The sequence below is a fragment of the Hypomesus nipponensis genome, chromosome 2 (assembly GCF_054491055.1).
Source record: "Hypomesus nipponensis isolate SF chromosome 2, ASM5449105v1, whole genome shotgun sequence".
In the NCBI taxonomy this organism is placed as follows: Eukaryota; Metazoa; Chordata; class Actinopteri; order Osmeriformes; family Osmeridae; genus Hypomesus; species Hypomesus nipponensis.
In genome coordinates, this window is record NC_140362.1 from 13,637,277 (window position 1) to 13,656,041 (window position 18,765).

Sequence of the window (18,765 nt, forward strand, 5' to 3'; positions counted from 1 at the left end):
CTGTTCTGGTACAGGGCGGGACTGGTTTGGTCCAAGTCTGGCTTGGCCTGGTCTGGTCCAGGCCTGGTTCCCCTTTTTCCTCCTCCTTATCAGCAGCTCCTCCCCCTGGAGCGCGGCACGATCACTTTCCCATCTGCCCAGTCAGACCACTGTCAGGCTCTCCCTGTTTCTGTGCCGGAGGAATGTCCTCCCAAAATGCTTTGCTGCTCTGCGGAGCTCATCAGATCCCCGGGAATGTCAACCTTCCCCACTGTCATCACAAGCACAGTCACTGTGCCCAAACCGGACAGATTCTAGATCATTATGGTGATGTAACTCTGGGCCTGGAGAACCATGATCACATACGTATGGAAGTCTCTCCTAAAGCCAGTCTTCGCAATGTGGATCGCATAAAGACAACTATAGATTTGACAACACAAACTCATTCCCACAGCATTCATCGTTTATTATTCTGAATTGTTACGCATACCGGTAATAGCAGTAAGTTGTTTAGGTTGATTGCATAACTGGTACCATCAGAACTACGTAAGCGAGGTAACAGTCTCGGTTTTCATGGTCCTGTAGACCTTAAACACATTGAGAATGTATCTTTATTACAGCCACACAGTCCACCCCCCCTCTCTGCCCCCTCACTGCCTGATTGGTCTTAATGTGTAATTATCAAGTCTCTTTCTGGTTCCTCATGTGGTAATCTACTTGCAATTAGAGCTAATAAAACCACTCTATCAGATACACCCCCCCCCCTTCCCTTAATAGTTCCAGCTAATGAATCTCTTCATTCAACACTCTCTCTTTCCCAGTCAGGGTCAAGACTTCCCATCAGCCGAGATGACACCCTAATGGCCGCTAACTCATGCAGGAAAGAGCTTGTTTTGGGAAGGCTGACGACATGTTATTGCCATTACCTTCCTCCTTTCTTCTCTTCCTGCCTCGCCCTTTCCTCTCTTAATGGCCGCCAACCCACGCAGAGCCGAGCGCGTCACGGGAGACGCGCTCCGTCCAATACCTCGGGTTACGCTGAGGGGATTCGGCACCCATGATGAGCTCCGATTTGACGAGGCAATACTCACCACGGCAACAATGGAGATCCAGTGAGTTCCACTACCTCCTCTTCTCTCATCCCTTTCCCTACCCATGCTCCTCTCCCTCTCCCTACCCATCATCTCCTCTGCTGATATCGCTTCCTCTCTCCGGTATTCCAGTAAACACACACTTGAGTGTGACACAGTAACAAGACAGTAGTCGGGGTCACTGAGCAGGTTGGCTTTTTATTGCATGCCTTTTTGTCTTCGTACAGGGGGGAGGGGGGGGGGAGGGGGATACCAAGCCAACACATGGGCTCTGGCTCCAGGCTTACATAGCTGGCTCCATAAACAACTCAACAAAAGAAATCAACGAATCAGAACAAGAGAGCCAGCCAGGAGAAAGAAAGTCAATTGTTGTGTCGGTATGTGGTGTGTGTGTGTGTGTGTGTGTGTGTGTGTGTGTGTGTGTGTGTGTGTGTGTGGCGTGCTCTGCAATCTGGTCAGAGTGAATGCAAGGCGCATTCCCTTCTCCAGCCCTTGTACATTTTGATACAGAGAGAGTAGCTTGCTGCCTCCTTCTCCTTCCAAATCACACACACCCTCCTCCCCCCACACACACACACACACACTTCCCCCTCCATAAACATTCTCAGCAGAAATGTACGACTGAGAGCCGAGTGTTGAAATAGAGAGTAGCTCACTGCTTCCCTCGCCTTCCAAACAGTGTGCAGTTTCACACACACCTTCCCCCACCACACACACACACACACACACACACACACACACACACACACACACACACACACACACACACACACACACACACACACACACACACACACACACACACACATCCCCTCAATAAACATTCTCAGCAGAACTGTATGACTCAGGGCAAAGGGTTTCTAGGTATCCCTCAGGTCAGGTTCCCCCCTCATCTAAATAGGCACAACCTCAACACTGCACAGCTGGTTATGATACTTTGGACCCAATTGGTAGTTCTGAATTCAAAACTGTCCTTGCCGGACACAATTTACACATATTTGGAAGGCAATATCTTTTGGGAAATCATTCTCGTTTGGCAAGTATCTGCAACACAGGCGCTCCAGATGCACGGCGTCATGTCGGAGGATTAGGTTAGGGTGGGTGTCAAAGGTTGCGGCTACATTATGCGATGTCTTGGAAGCAGAATGGGTTCATGGGCGTAGGTGGGTCTGTCGATGGATGGATGGTATTGTGTCTGACGGTGTGTGTGTGTGCGTGCGTGTGTCGTGCAACAGGTCTGTGTGCGAGTGCGTGTGGTCTAATGTTTGTTCCAGGTGGGCGTGGCCACAGGGCCTTGGCTGGACCTCTCCACCACCACCAGCTCCTCTGGGTTGCCACGGCTACTGTAGTGGACAAGCAGGTCCTGGATTGCCCGCTCCTCAATCTGTGGGGAGGGAGGGGGAGAGAGGGAGACAGAGGGCAGAATGGGAGAGAGAGAGAGGTGGCAGGGAGGGGTTAGAAGGGGAGAGAGCACTAGTGTTTGTGTGAGACAGGAGCAGGGCAGACACAGATGTAAACACACCCGGACACACACACACGCTCACTCACCTGGATGAGGGCCAGGGGTTTCTCTCGGCTGCGGATCAAGGCGGCCTCCTGCTGCCTCTCCTCCTCCACGATGGAGGCAAAGGTTACCATGGCGCCCACGGGGGGGCTCCCCGCCGCAGCCGCCCGCACCCAGGGGCTGACGGGAAAATGAATGACGCGGAGGATCAACAGTGGTAACCAGGGGCGACAGGCAGACAGCACTACCCCTGCGCCACTACAGTTACTCTAGAGCCTGTGGGTGTGTGTGTGTGTGTGTGTGTGTGTGTGTGGGGGTGGGTGTAGCACCAGACTTTCTGTGGTGACCCTACTCTGTGATTATGAGTGATCAGAAGCGACACAAGGCTCTGGCCTAATCTCATCTGATCAGCCTCATGCCCTACTCTGGACCAGACAAGCTCAGGCCAGACCAGACCAGACCAGCCCGCTATCTAAGGACTGCACACAGATAGCGGTGGGGGAAGGAGTACGAGAGAGAGAGAGTTATCTCTGTGTGTGCTGATCTTAACTCACTGAGTCACTAACTTCTGCAAACGCACACACACAGACGAATGCTCACAAGCACATCCTCCCAAACACTTCTTGCAACACTTGTGGTAAGATAAAGTCTCTGAGGTCTTAAACTAGCTACTTCCACCGAGAGGAGGGGCCGTCAAACACACCAACTTCTCCAGTGCGTCCGTGGGATATGTTTTTGTGTGTGTGTGTGTGGTATGCATGCGTAAGACAGTGTGGATTTGTCAGAGGTTTCCTGTGTCCAACGGCGATAGACTCACCATGGGACAACAGTGCCATCACATGGACAACACTGGCATCGCATGATCCGCGACGTACACGTTAAGTGTGTTTGTGAGTCCGTTGTGTCACTGTGCGTCTATCGGTACTGTGTGTGATTTTGTGTGTGTGTGTGTGTGTCTCACCCAGCTGGTTTCCCAGGCTCACACTTCTCAGGTTCGGCAGCAGATTTGAAGGTGACTCTCCTTGCTGCAGAGGCCGCAGGTCCCTGTCCGCCCTGCCCGACAGCCCTGCCTGGAGCCCCAGGATGCCCTTGGACCCGGACCTCCTCCTCCGCCAGGAGGTCCCTAAAGGAGCGAGAGGAAGGGGGGGACTGGACTGTCTTGGCCCTGGAGGGGAGGGGAGGTGGGGTGGTGGATTGGAGGAGGAAAAGTGGGACAAGAAAGAAACTATCAGCAAAGCCCTGTCTGTCGACGCCAGTCCTTCCTGGCCGGATTAATATCTCTTTTCAGACTAGGTGCGTTTGATCGAGATCTCCTCGTGCACCGGGTGGGTGGGGTTCCTCAACCTCACGACCAACCCGAATGGCACGTAAGTAAATGTGATCCCAGTGAGAGCAGGGTGCTCCGTCAAGCGAGACAAGCGCCTCAGCAGCGTAGACAGCAGAGGTCACGTACCAGGCTTTGATGCTCTTTGGGGGGGTGAGGGCCGGGGCGGCCCTGGGGAGCGCGGCCTCCACACTGCCCTCCTTGGTGGCCTGGGCCATTATCTTCCTCTGCTTCTGGGAGAGCTTGGCCGGGATGGGGGACGGCTTGCTGCTGTTGGTGCTAATGTCGCGGGAGGGGAGGGAGGAGCGACCGATGTAGGAGGGAGGAAAAGGAGGTGGGAGGGGGGGGGGCAGAAGGAAGGAAAGGCGGGAGAAAAAATATATATCAGGAGCTGTCAGATAGAGAGACAGACATGAACCTGTGTTGGCCTGAATGCTTCAGTTCACAGACAACATCCTGTGGAGCAGAGAGTCAACAGACGAATGGTACCATCCACACCTTTCTCCTACCCCCGACAAGGGAAGGGTCTTTCCCCCTTTGTCCTTATCTCCCAGAGCAGGAGCTTCAAAGCCCTGACCCAGCAGGGGGTCAGGAACAGAGATCACACGGTCCCACAGTATCAGAACAAAGGGAAGTACTTGGAGGAACTTTCTTGTGTGGACTTACAAACATGTTCTCAAGGACTACATGGCTCATGGACACTAATTCAATGACAGTAGTCGACGTGTTATAATGTGTGTTTTTCCTCATTTACCTAGAACGTTGTTTTATTGATGTTTGATTATAACTCCCCTTCAGGTATAGTTAAATCAGTCAATCTTGGTATCAAAATAATTGTAACATACTAACAAAACCAGTTATGAATGTTGTGTTGTTATATTCTGAAGTTTAAGCATTCCATGGACATTTGAAATAACGGAACTCAAAGCTAAAAGCCACTTCACACCTCTGGGCAGGTCCCAGAACGACGCCCAGGTGGAAGTAACTGACCAATGAGAGAGGTCACCGTCACATGGATAAACCCCCGTTCTTTGGAGTATAAAACCCCCAAAAGTACAATCACCCTCGCTTGTTTGTAGGATTAACCTGAGGTGAACGCGTCACTCTCTAACCTATTCCTCATAACCTGCACATTCACTTAGCGCCCGGAACTTTGACAAGATTCCGTTTTCTATTTGTTGGACATAACGAACCATTGACTCCGTTCTTCAAACCGACAAAAGTAACTGCAATTTGCAATATTTCTTACTTGTGACATATTGGCATGTTGTGATTTAATTGTTGATGTTTGATTGTATTTTACAAACAATTTAACTTAACCATCGTTAGGTCAGTTGCCATCGATCGTCCATTGTTACTATAGAAGCCTCTTCCTCTCTACCTCTTCCTCAGCTTCTTCCCCTCCCCCTCCACACGCGCTCTACGCAGCCATTGTGTAGTGCGCTCTCATTAGAATCTAGGCCTACTGTACTGCTTTAGCCCAACTAACCCATAACTTATCTGGTATGTGTTCACTATAATTACATTCTCTTAAATAAATCATTGTGTATAATACTCGCTTATCTCTCACGTTCTATGATCTGCTCTACTTTCATAGAATTCACTACTTAAAATTAGACTGATTATTACGAGTGCTATTATTCAATATTATTCAATAAGGTTCCTCTGCTCCTTTCACAATTCAGAGGTGGTGCCCCCAAGAACCACTATACTTTATGATAAACCAAGTATTGCTAATCTTAAACGTGCAAACCACGCTACACCTGGTTCTATTTCCTCATTGGACGCAGGCAGGAGGAGAGCACATACGGGGCGGGGATTCTAGGCGGGGCTCTCAGGCTCGTCTGGGAGTGGGCCTCCATGTCCATGATGGCTCTGAGGTCCAGGACTGGCGGGGTGCAGACAAGACTGGAAGAAAGGTGGGGTTGGGGCGGGGGATTAGTGTAACCATCGGTAGTATACCCATCGCTTAACACAGCACACCCAGCCTGGCCACACCTGGTGATGGGCTCTGGGGCGGAGCTGCCCGAGGAGGCCTTGGGGATGGGCTCTGTGGCGGAGCTGCACGAGGAGGCCCTGGGGATGGGCTCTGTGGCGGTGCTGCACGAGGAGGCCCTGGGGATGGGCTCTGTGGCGGTGCTGCACGAGGAGGCCCTGGGGATAGGCTCTGGGGCGGAGCTGCGCGGGTGAGGGAGTCCGTTCCTTAGGGTGGACGGGGTGCTGGGGGGGGTCCTCCTCCGCTGGATTCCAGCCCTCTCATCCTGCACACAACACAGCAACTCTGGTTAAATGCACCATCGGAGTGTGTGTGTTTGTATGGCTCTGTAGAGCAGGGCTCTCCAACCCTGTTCCGGGAGAGCTACCTGCCTGTTCGTTTGGGCACCGACCACACTTATTTGACCCAATTTAACACTGGTTATCTGATCAACCAGCTAATTATTCCAAGAATTAGATGTGCTAGATTAGTGTTAGAGCGAAAACCTCCAGGCAGTTAAGCTCTCCAGGAACAAGGTTGCCCCCCCCCCCCTCCTCGCCCGCCCCCCCCGCCCCCCGCTGTAGAGGGCGTGTGCGTACCTCTGTCCTGTGGAGGCCGATGGGGGACTGCAGCTCGCGGGGGCTGCCCGCCCCCACGTAGCTGCCCTCCGAGTCCGAGGTCAACAGCTCCTGCAGAGACTCCATGGAGCTGCTCGCCCCTGGCTTCACCAGGCCTGGGGAGGTCACTGACAGGGGCAGAGAGTGGGGGGGATTAACTTTGTTGGACAACGATGACCCTACAGTGAAATGACCTTACACTACTGCATGTGTGTATGTGTATGTATACCTTGAGTGGTTGCGGCGGGGGGGCTCTGGATGATGTCAGAGAGGTTGTACCCCCCGGAGCTGTCGGAGCGTCGCCGGGGTTTCCTCTTGGCCTTCATCCTGGCCTTCTTCAACAGGCTCTCCCTGAGGAGAGAGGAAGAGGAGGGCGGGGAGCGGGGGGAGAAGGGAGGATAGGGAGGGAGAGGAGGAGGAAGGAGAGGGGACAGAGAGGAAGGGAAAGTATGATACAGTAATCCTATACAGTCCTACTGTTTTTGCCATAATATAGTCTTCTAGTTTTCTAGATTTGTATACATTCCTGGTCCTCCCTACCTGCAGCTGTACTCCGTCTCTGCGTCTCCTCGGGGGCTGAAGGGCGAGTCTGGCTCCTCCTCCTCGTACACACTCAGGTCCGGGGCGTCTGGGTAGGGGGTGATCTGACGCTTCTGCATGGCAGGGATCTGACAGAGTGGAATACACAGAGCGAGGGCAAGAGAGGACGAGAGAGGACGAGAGAGAGGACGAGAGAGAGAGAGAGAGAGAGAGGACGAGAGAGAGAGAGAGAGAGAGAGAGAGGACGAGAGAGAGAGAGAGGATGAGAGAGAGAGAGAGGACGAGAGAGAGGACGAGAGAGAGAGAGGACGAGAGAGAGGACGAGAGAGAGGACGAGAGAGAGGACGAGAGAGAGAGAGAGAGAGAGAGAGAGAGAGAGAGAGAGAGAGAGAGAGAGAGAGAGAGAGAGAGAGAGAGAGAGAGAGAGAGAGAGAGAGAGAGAGAGAGAGAGAGAGAGAGAGCACGAGAGGAGGGGAAAGAGGAAAAGACAGGGACAACAGAGAGAGGAAGCAAGGCATAGACAGACAGGTCGGTTAAACACGACCACAGCACCGCAGCTTAATGGACCTCAGAGAGAAGCTAAAAAGGTGCTCCTAGGTAGCCCCAGGAGCTGTGAGGGGGCATGACCCAAACCCCACCCTGGGCCAGACTCACCATCCTCCTGTACGACGCAGACAGCTCCAGCAGAACCTCATCGCTGAGGACATCCAGAGCTCTGAAAGGAACAGAGCACTTAGAAAACAACCTTCAACCCCCCTCCCCCCACCCTGACCACCACATGCGTAGGCCACTCACCGGGTCTCCAGGAGGGCGGCCATGTTGAGCACTATGAACTGCAGACAGGACAGCTTCAGCTGCTCTGCGTTGTACACGGCAGAGAACTCCAGGAGCTCTGCAGCGTTCTTCAGAGTCACTGATTAGGAGAGGAAAGAGAGGAGGGGGCCAGCGAGGAGAGGAGGCGGGCAGGTTAAGATTACGGGTTTATAAGGTGAGACTGTGAGAGCCTGACTCTGGCGGCACAACACCATGTATTGCAAGAAGACTTATTGTGAAGTGGAGGTGGAAGGTTGCTCAAGGGGAGAGGGTGAAGAGAGAAGAGGGTGGGGGGTGCGGAAATGAAAGGTCTGAAAGAAAAAACTATGGCGGGCGAGAGAGACAGAGAGAGAGCGAGAGCGAGAGCGAGAGAGAGAGAGAGAGAGAGGAGAGGTGGAGAAGGCGTAGGAGAGGTGGATGAGAGGGGCCTGGGAGAGGGAGGAGGGCTGAGGTCTGGAGCGTACGGTTCTCTGTGATGGCCACCTCGCACATCTCCTTCAGCCTGCTGATGAGGAGCTGGTCCGCCACAACCAGCACGCCGCACACAAACTCCACGCTCAAGGACTCTGGGGGGGGGGAGGAGAGAAGGGGATGGAGAATTCATTCATATTTTTTGTTTCAAATGCTGCTTTTCGACAACCGAGTCCATCCAAGCTGGAGGTGTTTGATATATTTGATTCAATTCACAGGAAATAATAATAAACATTTGAGTTGAAATGAATATGCATCTGAACATACTGTGCCGAGATGGATTTAGCTCAGCATTTGACACTTAGGGTGTAGGTATGTGGTCCGGACATTCTGTGAGGTGTGTGTGTGTGTGTCGGTGCGTGTGTGTGTGTGTACCTTTGATGGTCGGGGACTCGTCAGTGTAGACGTACTCCAGGATCACCTGCAGGATCTCGGAGCTGGTGGGCATCTCCAGCGCACTGCATGAGGTAGCCTGCAGAGGGCGCACCGCAGCACCCACACCACCAACCAGACCATCATCACATCACTCCACACCAGTACAGTACATCCCTGAACTACACGCCAGACAATCTGACCTCAAGAGACAATCACGCTCGGACAGAAACTCAGAACACAGGCCTACCTCAATCCAGGGGTTCCCCAGCATACTGTTGAAGTACTCTGTGGAACCGCGAGAGAGAGAACACGCTAGAACAATCGGCACGCCTCACAGCCAAGGAGCAGTCCAGTTACGACCGAACGGTGACTCACCAAGTCGGGCGCACAGCACACACTTGTGGCAGGGGAACTCCTTGCCGTCTTCAGACCTCAAGGTCACATCACACAGGTAGGAGCTATGGAGAGACACACACACACACAGATGAGTGTCTCTCCACCTGCTTATCACCATCATCCCGTTACACAGGAGGGCTCGTCTTACACACTCTGCTCACCATTTCTTGGGGTTGAGGCGGGGCTTGTGGCCCGTCTTCTTGGGCACCACGCTGATCTGCCCGTTCTCAAACTTCACCCCGTCCAGCCTGCCCAGGGAACATCGTCCAGCCACAATCAAAACACGCGAGAACATGCCTCCACACCAAAAGATACTTTGCCGCCAAACCTACAGCGGAGACGCGTTAGGGTGAGCCCTCACCGTGCGGACAAACTACCTATGCCCAACTTCTTGGCCACGCCCTGCAAGGTCTTGACCGGGTTGGCCCCTCCCTCCGTGGTGCCCGCCTTGCCAGCCTTGCCCTTCTTCCCAGGCTTGCTAGCTTTCCCCTTGGCCTTGTCCCCGTCGCTCCTGGCGGAGGGGGGCAGCGAGCGGTAGACGTCCAGGGCCGCGCGGCCCCTCAACCTGTCCTCGAGCCCCAGCTCCTCCAGGGTGGAGATGAGCTGCTCCTGGCCCAGCCCGGGGCCCTGTCCCTGGGAAGAGACGCGGGGCCGGGCCCCCGCCACCAGCATCTGGCAGCAGTCGGTGTAGATGAAGGTGAGGGCGTGCTCCAGCATCTCGGCGGACACCTTCTCCAGGACCAGCAGGTCGCAGCCCACCGCGTCCTCGCTCCTCCTCACCTCGCCGTCGCCGTCCTCGCCGCCGCGCTCCGCCAACAGCTGCTTCCGGAAGAACTCGGACCTCATGGAGAGGAGGTACTTGTGGGCGGGGAAGGTGCGGTCCCCGGCCTGCAGCGTGACGTCGTGGATGCTGTCCGTCTCGTCGGCCTCCTCCAGCAGCCGCTGGAAGTGTTGGGTGAGGGAGGAGGGGGAGACGGAAGGGATCTCATACAGGCTGGGGGGGGAGGAGGGGAGCAGGGAGGAGGAGAGGAGAGGAGAGGAGAAGGGAGGAGGGGAGAGGAGAGGAGAAGGGAGGAGGGGAGAGGAGAGGAGAAGGGAGGAGGGGAGAGGAGAGGAGGGGGGAGGAGAGGAGCAGGGAGGAGAGGAGCGGGGAGGAGAGGAGAAGGGAGGAGAGGAGAGGAGAAGGGAGGAGGGGAAAGGAGAGGAGAGGAGGGGAGGGGGGAGGAGAGGAGAGGGGAGGACGAAGGAGGAGAGGAGGGTCAGCCTTCCATATCCTACTTGGTGTCTATGTTCAACGATTCCAAGGCTCCTCACGCTCAACGTTTCCAAAGTGCCACGCCCCCCTACCTGGTTTTGGGGTCCGACTGCAGCATGCCAAAGTTACGCCCCTTGGTATCCATGGTGACGCTGACCGCCCGGTGGACGTACGGAAGCTTCTCGAGGCGGATCCGCTCGTAGGCCCCGCCCCCCTCGCCGTGGCCACACCCCTCCACAGCCCCGTCTGGACAAGACGAGAGACAATGACAACCAGCTTGATCGAGACAGAGAGAAATACGGGGCGCACACAGGCCCAGTTGTAGAACGCACCGATTTAACCCAGTTCCCATCTGAGAAATATTAATAGTCTCTAATTGTGGAGCAGGTTCTCTCTTGACACTATAAGAGACAGCGAGTCAGCACACACACACACAGATTGTCCTTGGCACTAATCACTGAAACGCTGCTCAGAACTGTGCACTTCTAGTCCTCCCTCAACTTCCTGCACACGCTTTTTGTATGTCGCGCCTAACCAGAGCGTCCTCTCGACAGAGAACCTTCCGCGTTCGTGGACGGCTGACCTCTCCTCTCGCCGGCCTTCCTGGGGTCCCCCAGCCACTGGCCGCTGAAGCCCTCGCCCTCCGGCGTGATGAACATCAGGCCGCCGCGGCCGAGCGCCATGTCGGACATGAACACCTGGCGGCCGAACGCCCAGCGCACCTGCCGCACCGGGCTGCCGCAGGAGCGCCAGCAGAACACCTGGAGGATAGGGGGGGGGGGAGACAGGGGGGGAGACAGGGGGAGGATGGTAAGCCAGTAGATGGCCATTAGGGCCGTTGGGATAATGTATCTTTGGCCTGATTGGGGTTTGCTGCGTGACCAATTCTGGTCCGAACCCCACACCTTCCGCCCGCCCCCATCCCCCGGGTCGTCGTACCCACCCTGCCTGCTTGATCCAGGGCCAGGATCAACACCTTCTCCCCCCCGCTCTCGTTCAGGACCTGGGGATCCACGCGGTGGTCCAGACTACCCCCGCTCAACAGAACCTTCCGGATGTTCAACTGCCTGAGGGGTTGGGTGGGACAGAGGAGAGTCAAAAGGTGGAGAGCTGGGCCTGGTGTGACTGTCCCACTCCATCCCACGAGGGAGAGACCAACACCCACCTGGACGCCAGCTTCTTGCACTGGTAGTCCGCCAGCAGGTAAACATCCCCTTTCTCCGTCACCACGACCGTCGCCCCGTTACTGGCTGCCGCCATGGCGATGGTCACGTCCTTGTGGTGCAGGGCAGAAACTTGGCGAGGAGCGGTGACGCATTTCTCTCCGTTGGGGTCCAGCAGGTAACCTGAGGGTTTGGGTCATGTATAAGGTCAAATAAAAAGCAGGATGACAGTGGCGATACAGGCGGGTGCCACATCAGCAGAATGCTGTTACATTGTTACAAAAGGCGTCCTGAGGTTGCGCCAGGTACCATAGGATTATGGGTGTGTGTGTCTCTCACCTAGTTGGCCTCCGTTCAGACCCATGGTGTAGACGGCCTCCCTGGTCCACAGCACCGTGTGGAACCTTCCTGCGGCAACTCCAATCACAGTCCTGCCTTTCAGCGTTTTGGAGAATACCTGTATCCCATTGGACAAGGCCCAGGTCACTCAATAACCAATCAACAACACAGGCCGAGCATCACTGCTGTTTCATACAGCCTTAAGCCTTCCCGCATGGGTTTAATGTGGGCCCTAAGCCATGCAACTTCCTCTGGAAACACTTAACACTGGTTGAACTCTGAAAACACAAACGCATTTCAAACAGAACTGTTACACATGCAGACTGAACACAATTAATGACAACATTGCAATACCTGGCCGGGGAGCAGGCTATTTCCCACCCACCCTCACCTGTTTGGGTAGATGGCTGGCGGCCGGGGGCGGAGCCAGGCCCAGCTGGTGGGAGGAGTTGAGTCCGAAGGTGTACACGTATCCCTCCTCCGTCAGCACCACCGTGTGGTCCCTGGCTGCTGCCACCTGGGACACCAGGTGAGACAACAGGCCCTCCACCACCCTGGGCACCTGGGGAGACAAGGGCACACAGGAGTGAGACAGGGAGAGACAAAAGGCACTCCACCACCCTGGGCACCTGGAGAGACAAGGGCACACAGGAGTGAGACAGGGAGAGACAAAAGGCACTCCACCACCCTGGGCACCTGGAGAGACAAGGGCACACAGGAGTGAGACAGGGAGAGACAAAAGGCACTCCACCACCCTGGGCACCTGGGGAGACAAGGGCACACAGGAGTGAGACAGGGAGAGACAAAAGGCACTCCACCACCCTGGGCACCTGGGGAGACAGGGGTGAGACATTGACTGCAGCCTCTCCATCACACACCCGGGAAGAGACCAATTATAGGGGGTCTCTCCCAAGCATCTCTCTTTTTCTATTTGTACAGTTGGTTAGAGTTAGTACAGAAGTGTAGTGTTCAAGGCTAGTAAGTAGGTAGTGTGCAGTGTCCAATGTCTTGGGCAGTGTATAATAGATAGTGTGTAGTAGGCAGTGTGTGGTGTCCAGTGTAGTAGATAGTGTGTAGTAGGCAGTGTGTAGTGTCCAGTCTAGTAGATATTGTGTAGTAGGCAGTGTGTAGTGTCCAGTCTAGTAGATAACGTGTAGTAGGCAGTGTGTAGTGTCCAGTGCAGTAGATAGTGTGTAGTAGGCAGTGTGTAGTGTCCAGTCTAGTAGATAGTGTGTAGTAGGCAGTGTGTGGTGTCCAGTGCAGCCTCACCAGGTATGTCTGCTCGTCCCCGTGCCCCAGCCGGCCCCCCTGGCCGTGTCCGCAGGTGAACACCTGCCCCTTCTGAGACAGGAACACCGAGTGGAACTTACACAGCACCACCTAGAGGAGACGACAAGCACATGCCGTCAGGACATGCAGGAGGACAGTAGCAGCCGGTGACCGTTGGGCAGTGATCCTGGGGGTGACCTCGGTCCGGTCTCCGTGGCGGGCCGAGGCCTCGTGGAGCAGGAGCACGGCAGGACGCCTGCGTGGGCCGTGGCACAAGTGGAAAGGTAAACATCATTACTAATGCATGGCTCCCTCCCCTCAGGATCTCAACAGGGCCGCGGGATGTGCTCTGGAGTAGAGCGATCACTTTGATACACTCCAGCGTAGGCCATTTAATTAAAAGGATGTCATTCTTAGGATTAATATTTAACCCACCAGCACCTGCAGGACAGGGATGGGAGCACAAAGGCACTGTCTCCCCGGTGTGTGTGTGTGTGTGTGTGTGTAGGGGAGGAGGGGAGGTCGTGAAACAAGATCTCTATCAACCCCCCACTGACCTGAGGATTATGACAGTAAGGTATCCTCAACCAACTCACTAGCTAGATGACCAGGCCATAGGGCAGGGTTCGGGCTATATTTTGGGGCTTGGGATCAAATGTTAGCTTAACACCCCAACAGTGAAGTAATAAATTAACAGGCCTGAAGCATCTGTTGAATAGTCAATAAAAAAGCATTGATTCACCAGGATGAAGGCGGGCTGGTCGGATGCTTATCTATCGTCAATATTTGTTCATCCACGACAAGAGTTTAATAAAAAGGATATTCCCCTTGATGCAACTTGCGACTTAGAGCCAAGGACGTGAAGTATAATAACAGACAAGCAAAATAACAGCCTACAATGCACACAGACAGCCAAGAGTCCAGAGACAGCCAGGAGCCCAGAGAGACAGCCAGGAGCCCAGAGAGACAGCCAGGAGCCCAGAGAGACAGCCAGGAGCCCAGAGAGACAGCCAGGAGCCCAGAGAGACAGCCAGGAGCTCAGAGAGACAGCCAGGAGCCCAGAGAGACAGCCAGGAGCCCAGAGAGACAGCCAGGAGCCCAGAGAGACAGCCAGGAGCCCAGAGAGACAGCCAGGAGCTCAGAGAGACAGCCAGGAGCTCAGAGAGACAGCCAGGAGCCCAGAGAGACAGCCAGGAGCCCAGAGAGACAGCCAGGAGTTCAGAGAGACAGCCAGGAGCTCAGAGAGACAGCCAGGAGCCCAGAGAGACAGCCAGGAGCCCAGAGAGACAGCCAGGAGTTCAGAGAGACAGCCAGGAGCTCAGAGAGACAGCCAGGAGCTCAGAGAGACAGCCATGGGCCCAGTGCAAAGTCAAGACACCTTTAGGACTGCATAGGTGAACATCTGCTGAGGCAGACCTGGGCCTATGAGACTGTTATGGGCCCCCATGCCTCCCCTCGGTGCCCGGTGTCCTGTCTTCCTCACTCACTCACCAGACCCTCACAGGGGATTAACCTGCTGTGCTGCCTGCCTGCGAGTCTAACGACCAAGTCACACTGACAGGAGAAACAATACACTGGAGCTGCATGGGGCCTCGGGTTACACGCACCTCGCCCATCTCGTACCCTGCATGCAGTGTGTCCACCAGACCATCCAGAGGAGACCTGCCTCCAGGCTAGCATCAGCGTCTCCGTGAACGCTGCCGACCCGGTCCATAACAGCCTCGGTTTGTGCGCGCGGAAAATTGGAAGACGGGCAGAGACAAACACGTTTTTTTCTTTCTCAACCAATGGGGTTTTCCCCTGAGCAGAGGGGCCTGTTGTGAAGGCGGGCACCCAGGAGAGAGGCCCTGTTTTGCAGGGGGACCTAGGTGACGACACGGCCAATCCCAGTGGACCGTGCTCGGGTTCAGCTTGCTGCATAACCCTGGTTTCCACAGAAACCCCCCCCCCCCCGAGGGATGAGGGTGAGAGGTAGCAATCACCCAGGAGACCAAGGTGTTTAAGGTGGGGAAGCCCTTTCGCGTGGACTCAAGATGTTAAATAACCTATATATTTTAAAGGAGTTTGGCTAAACCTTCCGGCTGCTTGCTTGCTCACTTCCTGTTATGTCCCGTCAGGTTGGAAGGTACCCGGCAATAGTTCTGTTTACCTGCTTGATGTACACCCCACTCCGGGCGAACACATCGACGATCTCAGGGTGCTGTCGGCTCTCCTGGTTCCCATGACCCAGGCTGAAGTTGGTGTTGTTGCCCCAGGTGTAGACCTCAGTGGGATCTGGGGAGGCAAACAGCCCAGGCATCAAAACACTTAACTCGACTGCCCCAGCTGCCTGGAAGCTCATCTTGACCTGCTACCAAACCACAGCCCTAGAAATACCCCCCGGATACGCTCCAGCCCAGCTCACCTGCGTTTCGGAAAACCACGTGCGACGGGCGGTCCTTCATGGTGAGGTCCAGCACCGAGAGACCCTCCTTATCCTGGGTGGACAGGAGCCCGCCGTGCTGGAACACAAACCCTCAAACTGGAACCACTGGTTTCACCTCCATACGAAAAGACATCCAGAGCCACTGTCCCAGCTTTACCCGACGCATATTTTACAGACTCAGTGTAGCTGAATGCTTGAACCCCCCCCCCCCCCCCCCCGCCTAACCAGACAGAGAGAGACCCACCTTGACCAGGGCCATCAGACAGTGGATGTGTCCGTAGAAGACGCTGCGGTGCAGGGCCGTCCAGCCCGACTCCTTGTCCTTCACCATCATATCTGCTCCCCGGTGCTCCAGCAGCCACTCCAGCAGGGCCCTCTTCCCCAGGGACGCCGCCAGGTGCAGGGCCGTCCGTCCGGAGGCGTCCCGCAGCGTGGCGGCGTTGTGGCAGTGCGCCGTCAGGAAGGCTCTCAGACGCCCCTCGGAGCCGCCCGTCAGCGCCGCCATGACCTCGTCCGCGTGCCGGGGCGAGCGGCATTTCGGCGTGCAGTCCGGAAGCGCCTGGCTCATCCTGACCTCTGACCTGCCCTCGCTGGGAGTCCCCTGCCCTCCCCTCGCTTTTCTACTTTGAAGCAGTGGCCCTCCACAACCCTGTGCTGGACTCCCCCCCCTAGTCCCACACCCCCTCCCCAGGAGGAAAAACTCCTAAACAAACAACTGTGACAGATACTTGTCAACGCAGTCTCAACTCAAGCTCGGATTCTAATAAATATCAGTTGTGTAACAGAGCTGCTCAGCTAAATTATCAAAATTATAATAATAAATAAGACGGTGGAGAGATAGTGTTGGGGTACTAGAATTGTGCTTGTGTTGAGGTTCCACCGCACCCTAGCAACCCCAGAGCTTTGTTAAGGCTCACCTCAGTCCACCATGGTGACCCATTCACAGTCCAACATCACAACCAGCTGTGCTCAGAGCAGAAAATGGCATCTGGAATTTCAATAAATACTAAACTCTAGTTTTATACAAATATCATACAAATATAGATGTATATCAAAAATATGTTCTTAGTTCAATTGTATCTTAGATCATTTACAAAGGCAACAGTTCCAGCCCCCTTCAGAGACCCCCCACACTAGTCCATCACACACCGAGGGAAGGACTCCACTCCCCCCAATACACCCTGCTCCTTCTCAAAACTCCATAATTAGATTGGGAACCTAGGGGCAAGAAACACCAAACTTGAACAATAGGCAAATTCATGTTCACACAAAAGGGCAGAGGATGACCTCATCAGCTAAAGGCTTTTCACATTCATGAATATGAAATGCATTATTTGCACAGTCTGAGACCTCTACGCCTTGCAGATGGTCTGTTCTGTGGTGGTTTGGGTTACCATGGTTGTTTTTAGCACGGCTGATGCAGGGACCACCAGAGGGCAAAGGTCAGATAATACACCTAATTTTGTGGGTCTGGGTTCAAGGATCGGTCACTAGTAATACACTTGCAATGCTAACTGGCAATGCTGACTAGACAAACTGAAAGTTATATGACTACGTTTGGAGAGAATTGGCACAATTTGGCCTGGCGCTTTACCCAAATACTGTTTTGCATTAAACTTGAAGCGCATGATGATAAGAATGTAGACTGACAAGTTCTAGAGACAAGTTGTAGCTACACCACATAATTTTATGTAATATTGGCTAAGCTAGCTTCACACCTACCTACGTAGCAAGTCGCAATTTACAGTCCAGTTGCAACACTTGAGACTAGCTACCAGTCATTTTAGTTAGCTAACTAACTAGCCACCTCCGCAACCTCTATATCCATAGTTTGTCGACACAATTAGTCTAGCTAGCAAGCTAGGTGCAGACAGGTCAGTTAGCTAGCTACTGTATGTATCATTTGTTTTGATCATGTTGAAACAGAAGGAGGGCGTGTAAAGATGTAGCCTAGATTGGGCTAGCTAGCTAACTGACACATCATCGCTAGCTTCTTTGCTAGCCGTGGACAGTTACATAGTGCCTGTTTCCAGTGCTAGCTAGCAAAATATCTGCACATTTATTATATATGTCGTACCTGTCGCTAGATGAAGACTGATGTAATCATACGGCTGGCATCAACGGAGCATATCCAAAGTGTAATCTCTGACATTTTTAAATGCGTATGAGTTTGTTAAACCGGTTTATTTTGGCAGAGCAGTCGAGCACCAATCCCTCTATTCGGATTCTCAGCACAGGAGAGAGGCTTTGCAACACGACGACTTCTCATTGGTTGGCAGCACTTGCATCGCAATCTTTGATTGGACTTTGGTACTGCAAAATCTGACATTCTGGAAACCTGTGCGTGGCTGAAAGGTTTGCATCCAATGTCATTCGCCCTGAGTAGGAGCGCACACCTCAATTAATCGTACTAATGTATTAAAATGAAATCAGTCCCAGAGAGATATCCGTCTCTGAGACCATGTGAAAGTCTTAAGGGAACATTTAAGGATAAAGTTTAGCGGTTACATTTTTTTAATGAAAACTATTCATGAGCCTAATGGTCAAAGGCTGTAGCCTATTAGCCTATCTCACATGTAGAGTGATCATTCGATTTAAACGCAACCCTTATTCGAAACATTTTGTGTGCATTCACAGCAATAGTGTTCGCTGCATGCCGTCATGCAGAGTCTCTAAAGTTAGTGTCAGGAGGGAGTAACAGTTAAGAATAGGCTTTGGGTCGAGAATGTGGATCAGGTTACCCAAAGAGGTTCACACCAGGCCGTGTAATATGACATTAATGAGGCTGCCTCCAATCATTATCAGCACCCATTCACAAGTCTGACAGTCACAGCCTGCTGCTCGGGGTGCAGGCTGCAGTCCGCTCTGAGACACGCTGCCTGGTCCGGTTCAACTGGGAACACTGAGAATACAGAAGAGTGCTTAGCGACAGTTCTCTCTCGCTTTCTCTTTTGCTTTCTCTCTCGCTTTCTGTCTTTCTCTCTCCCAAAACCAAACCAATATCGATTTTGGTTCTACGCTGACCGCTGAGCACTCCGAGTTCCTCATTAATCAATTAGGAATACAAATGGGCTGTTATCAGCCACTAATCAAAAAGGCTGTTTGAAAATTGTAACTCTAAACAGCATGTCGATGGATATACAGCAGCGACCTGCGTGAACATAATGCCTCCTCTCCGCATTTAAAAGCTTTAAGTGAGGCCCTGTAAGTGCATCAGACAAACTGATTG

The 18,765-nt window shown here is 53.7% G+C and overlaps 1 protein-coding gene across 2 annotated transcripts; it reads right to left on the reverse strand.

Moving 5' to 3' along the window:
- Positions 1-1,248: 1,248 nt before the first annotated feature.
- On the reverse strand, positions 1,249-17,768 carry ibtk (inhibitor of Bruton agammaglobulinemia tyrosine kinase). 2 transcript variants are annotated; one of them, XM_084707238.1, is made up of 28 exons: positions 17,614-17,768; positions 15,781-16,524; positions 15,516-15,612; positions 15,261-15,385; positions 13,112-13,222; positions 12,234-12,404; positions 11,843-11,960; positions 11,506-11,686; positions 11,284-11,407; positions 10,924-11,101; positions 10,433-10,586; positions 9,447-10,079; positions 9,247-9,333; positions 9,065-9,147; positions 8,937-8,974; positions 8,690-8,786; positions 8,308-8,409; positions 7,826-7,943; positions 7,685-7,745; positions 7,031-7,158; positions 6,720-6,841; positions 6,473-6,618; positions 5,897-6,159; positions 5,708-5,806; positions 4,028-4,177; positions 3,536-3,739; positions 2,619-2,754; positions 1,249-2,454 (listed from the first exon to the last, which is right to left on the reverse strand). In XM_084707238.1, exons 2-28 carry the CDS (start codon positions 16,102-16,104, stop codon positions 2,329-2,331), a joined length of 4,176 nt encoding a protein of 1,391 aa, XP_084563364.1. In that variant the 5' UTR covers positions 16,105-16,524; positions 17,614-17,768; the 3' UTR covers positions 1,249-2,328. The 2 variants fall into 2 exon arrangements, with proteins under 2 accessions (XP_084563364.1, XP_084563355.1); XM_084707229.1 differs by having other exon boundaries at positions 15,781-16,754.
- Between the last annotated feature and the right edge of the window lie 997 nt (positions 17,769-18,765).

Coding starts and splice junctions, on each gene's coding strand:
- ibtk (XM_084707238.1), bottom strand. CDS start 16,104: ATGAGCCAGGCGCTTCCGGACTGCACGCCGAAATGCCGCTCGCCCCGG. Junction 11,687..11,842: donor TCTGAACGGAGGCCAACTAG/GTGAGAGACACA, acceptor CCAAACCCTCAG/GTTACCTGCTGGACCCCAAC. Junction 6,160..6,472: donor TCGGCCTCCACAGGACAGAG/GTACGCACACGC, acceptor TGTTGTGTGCAG/GATGAGAGGGCTGGAATCCA.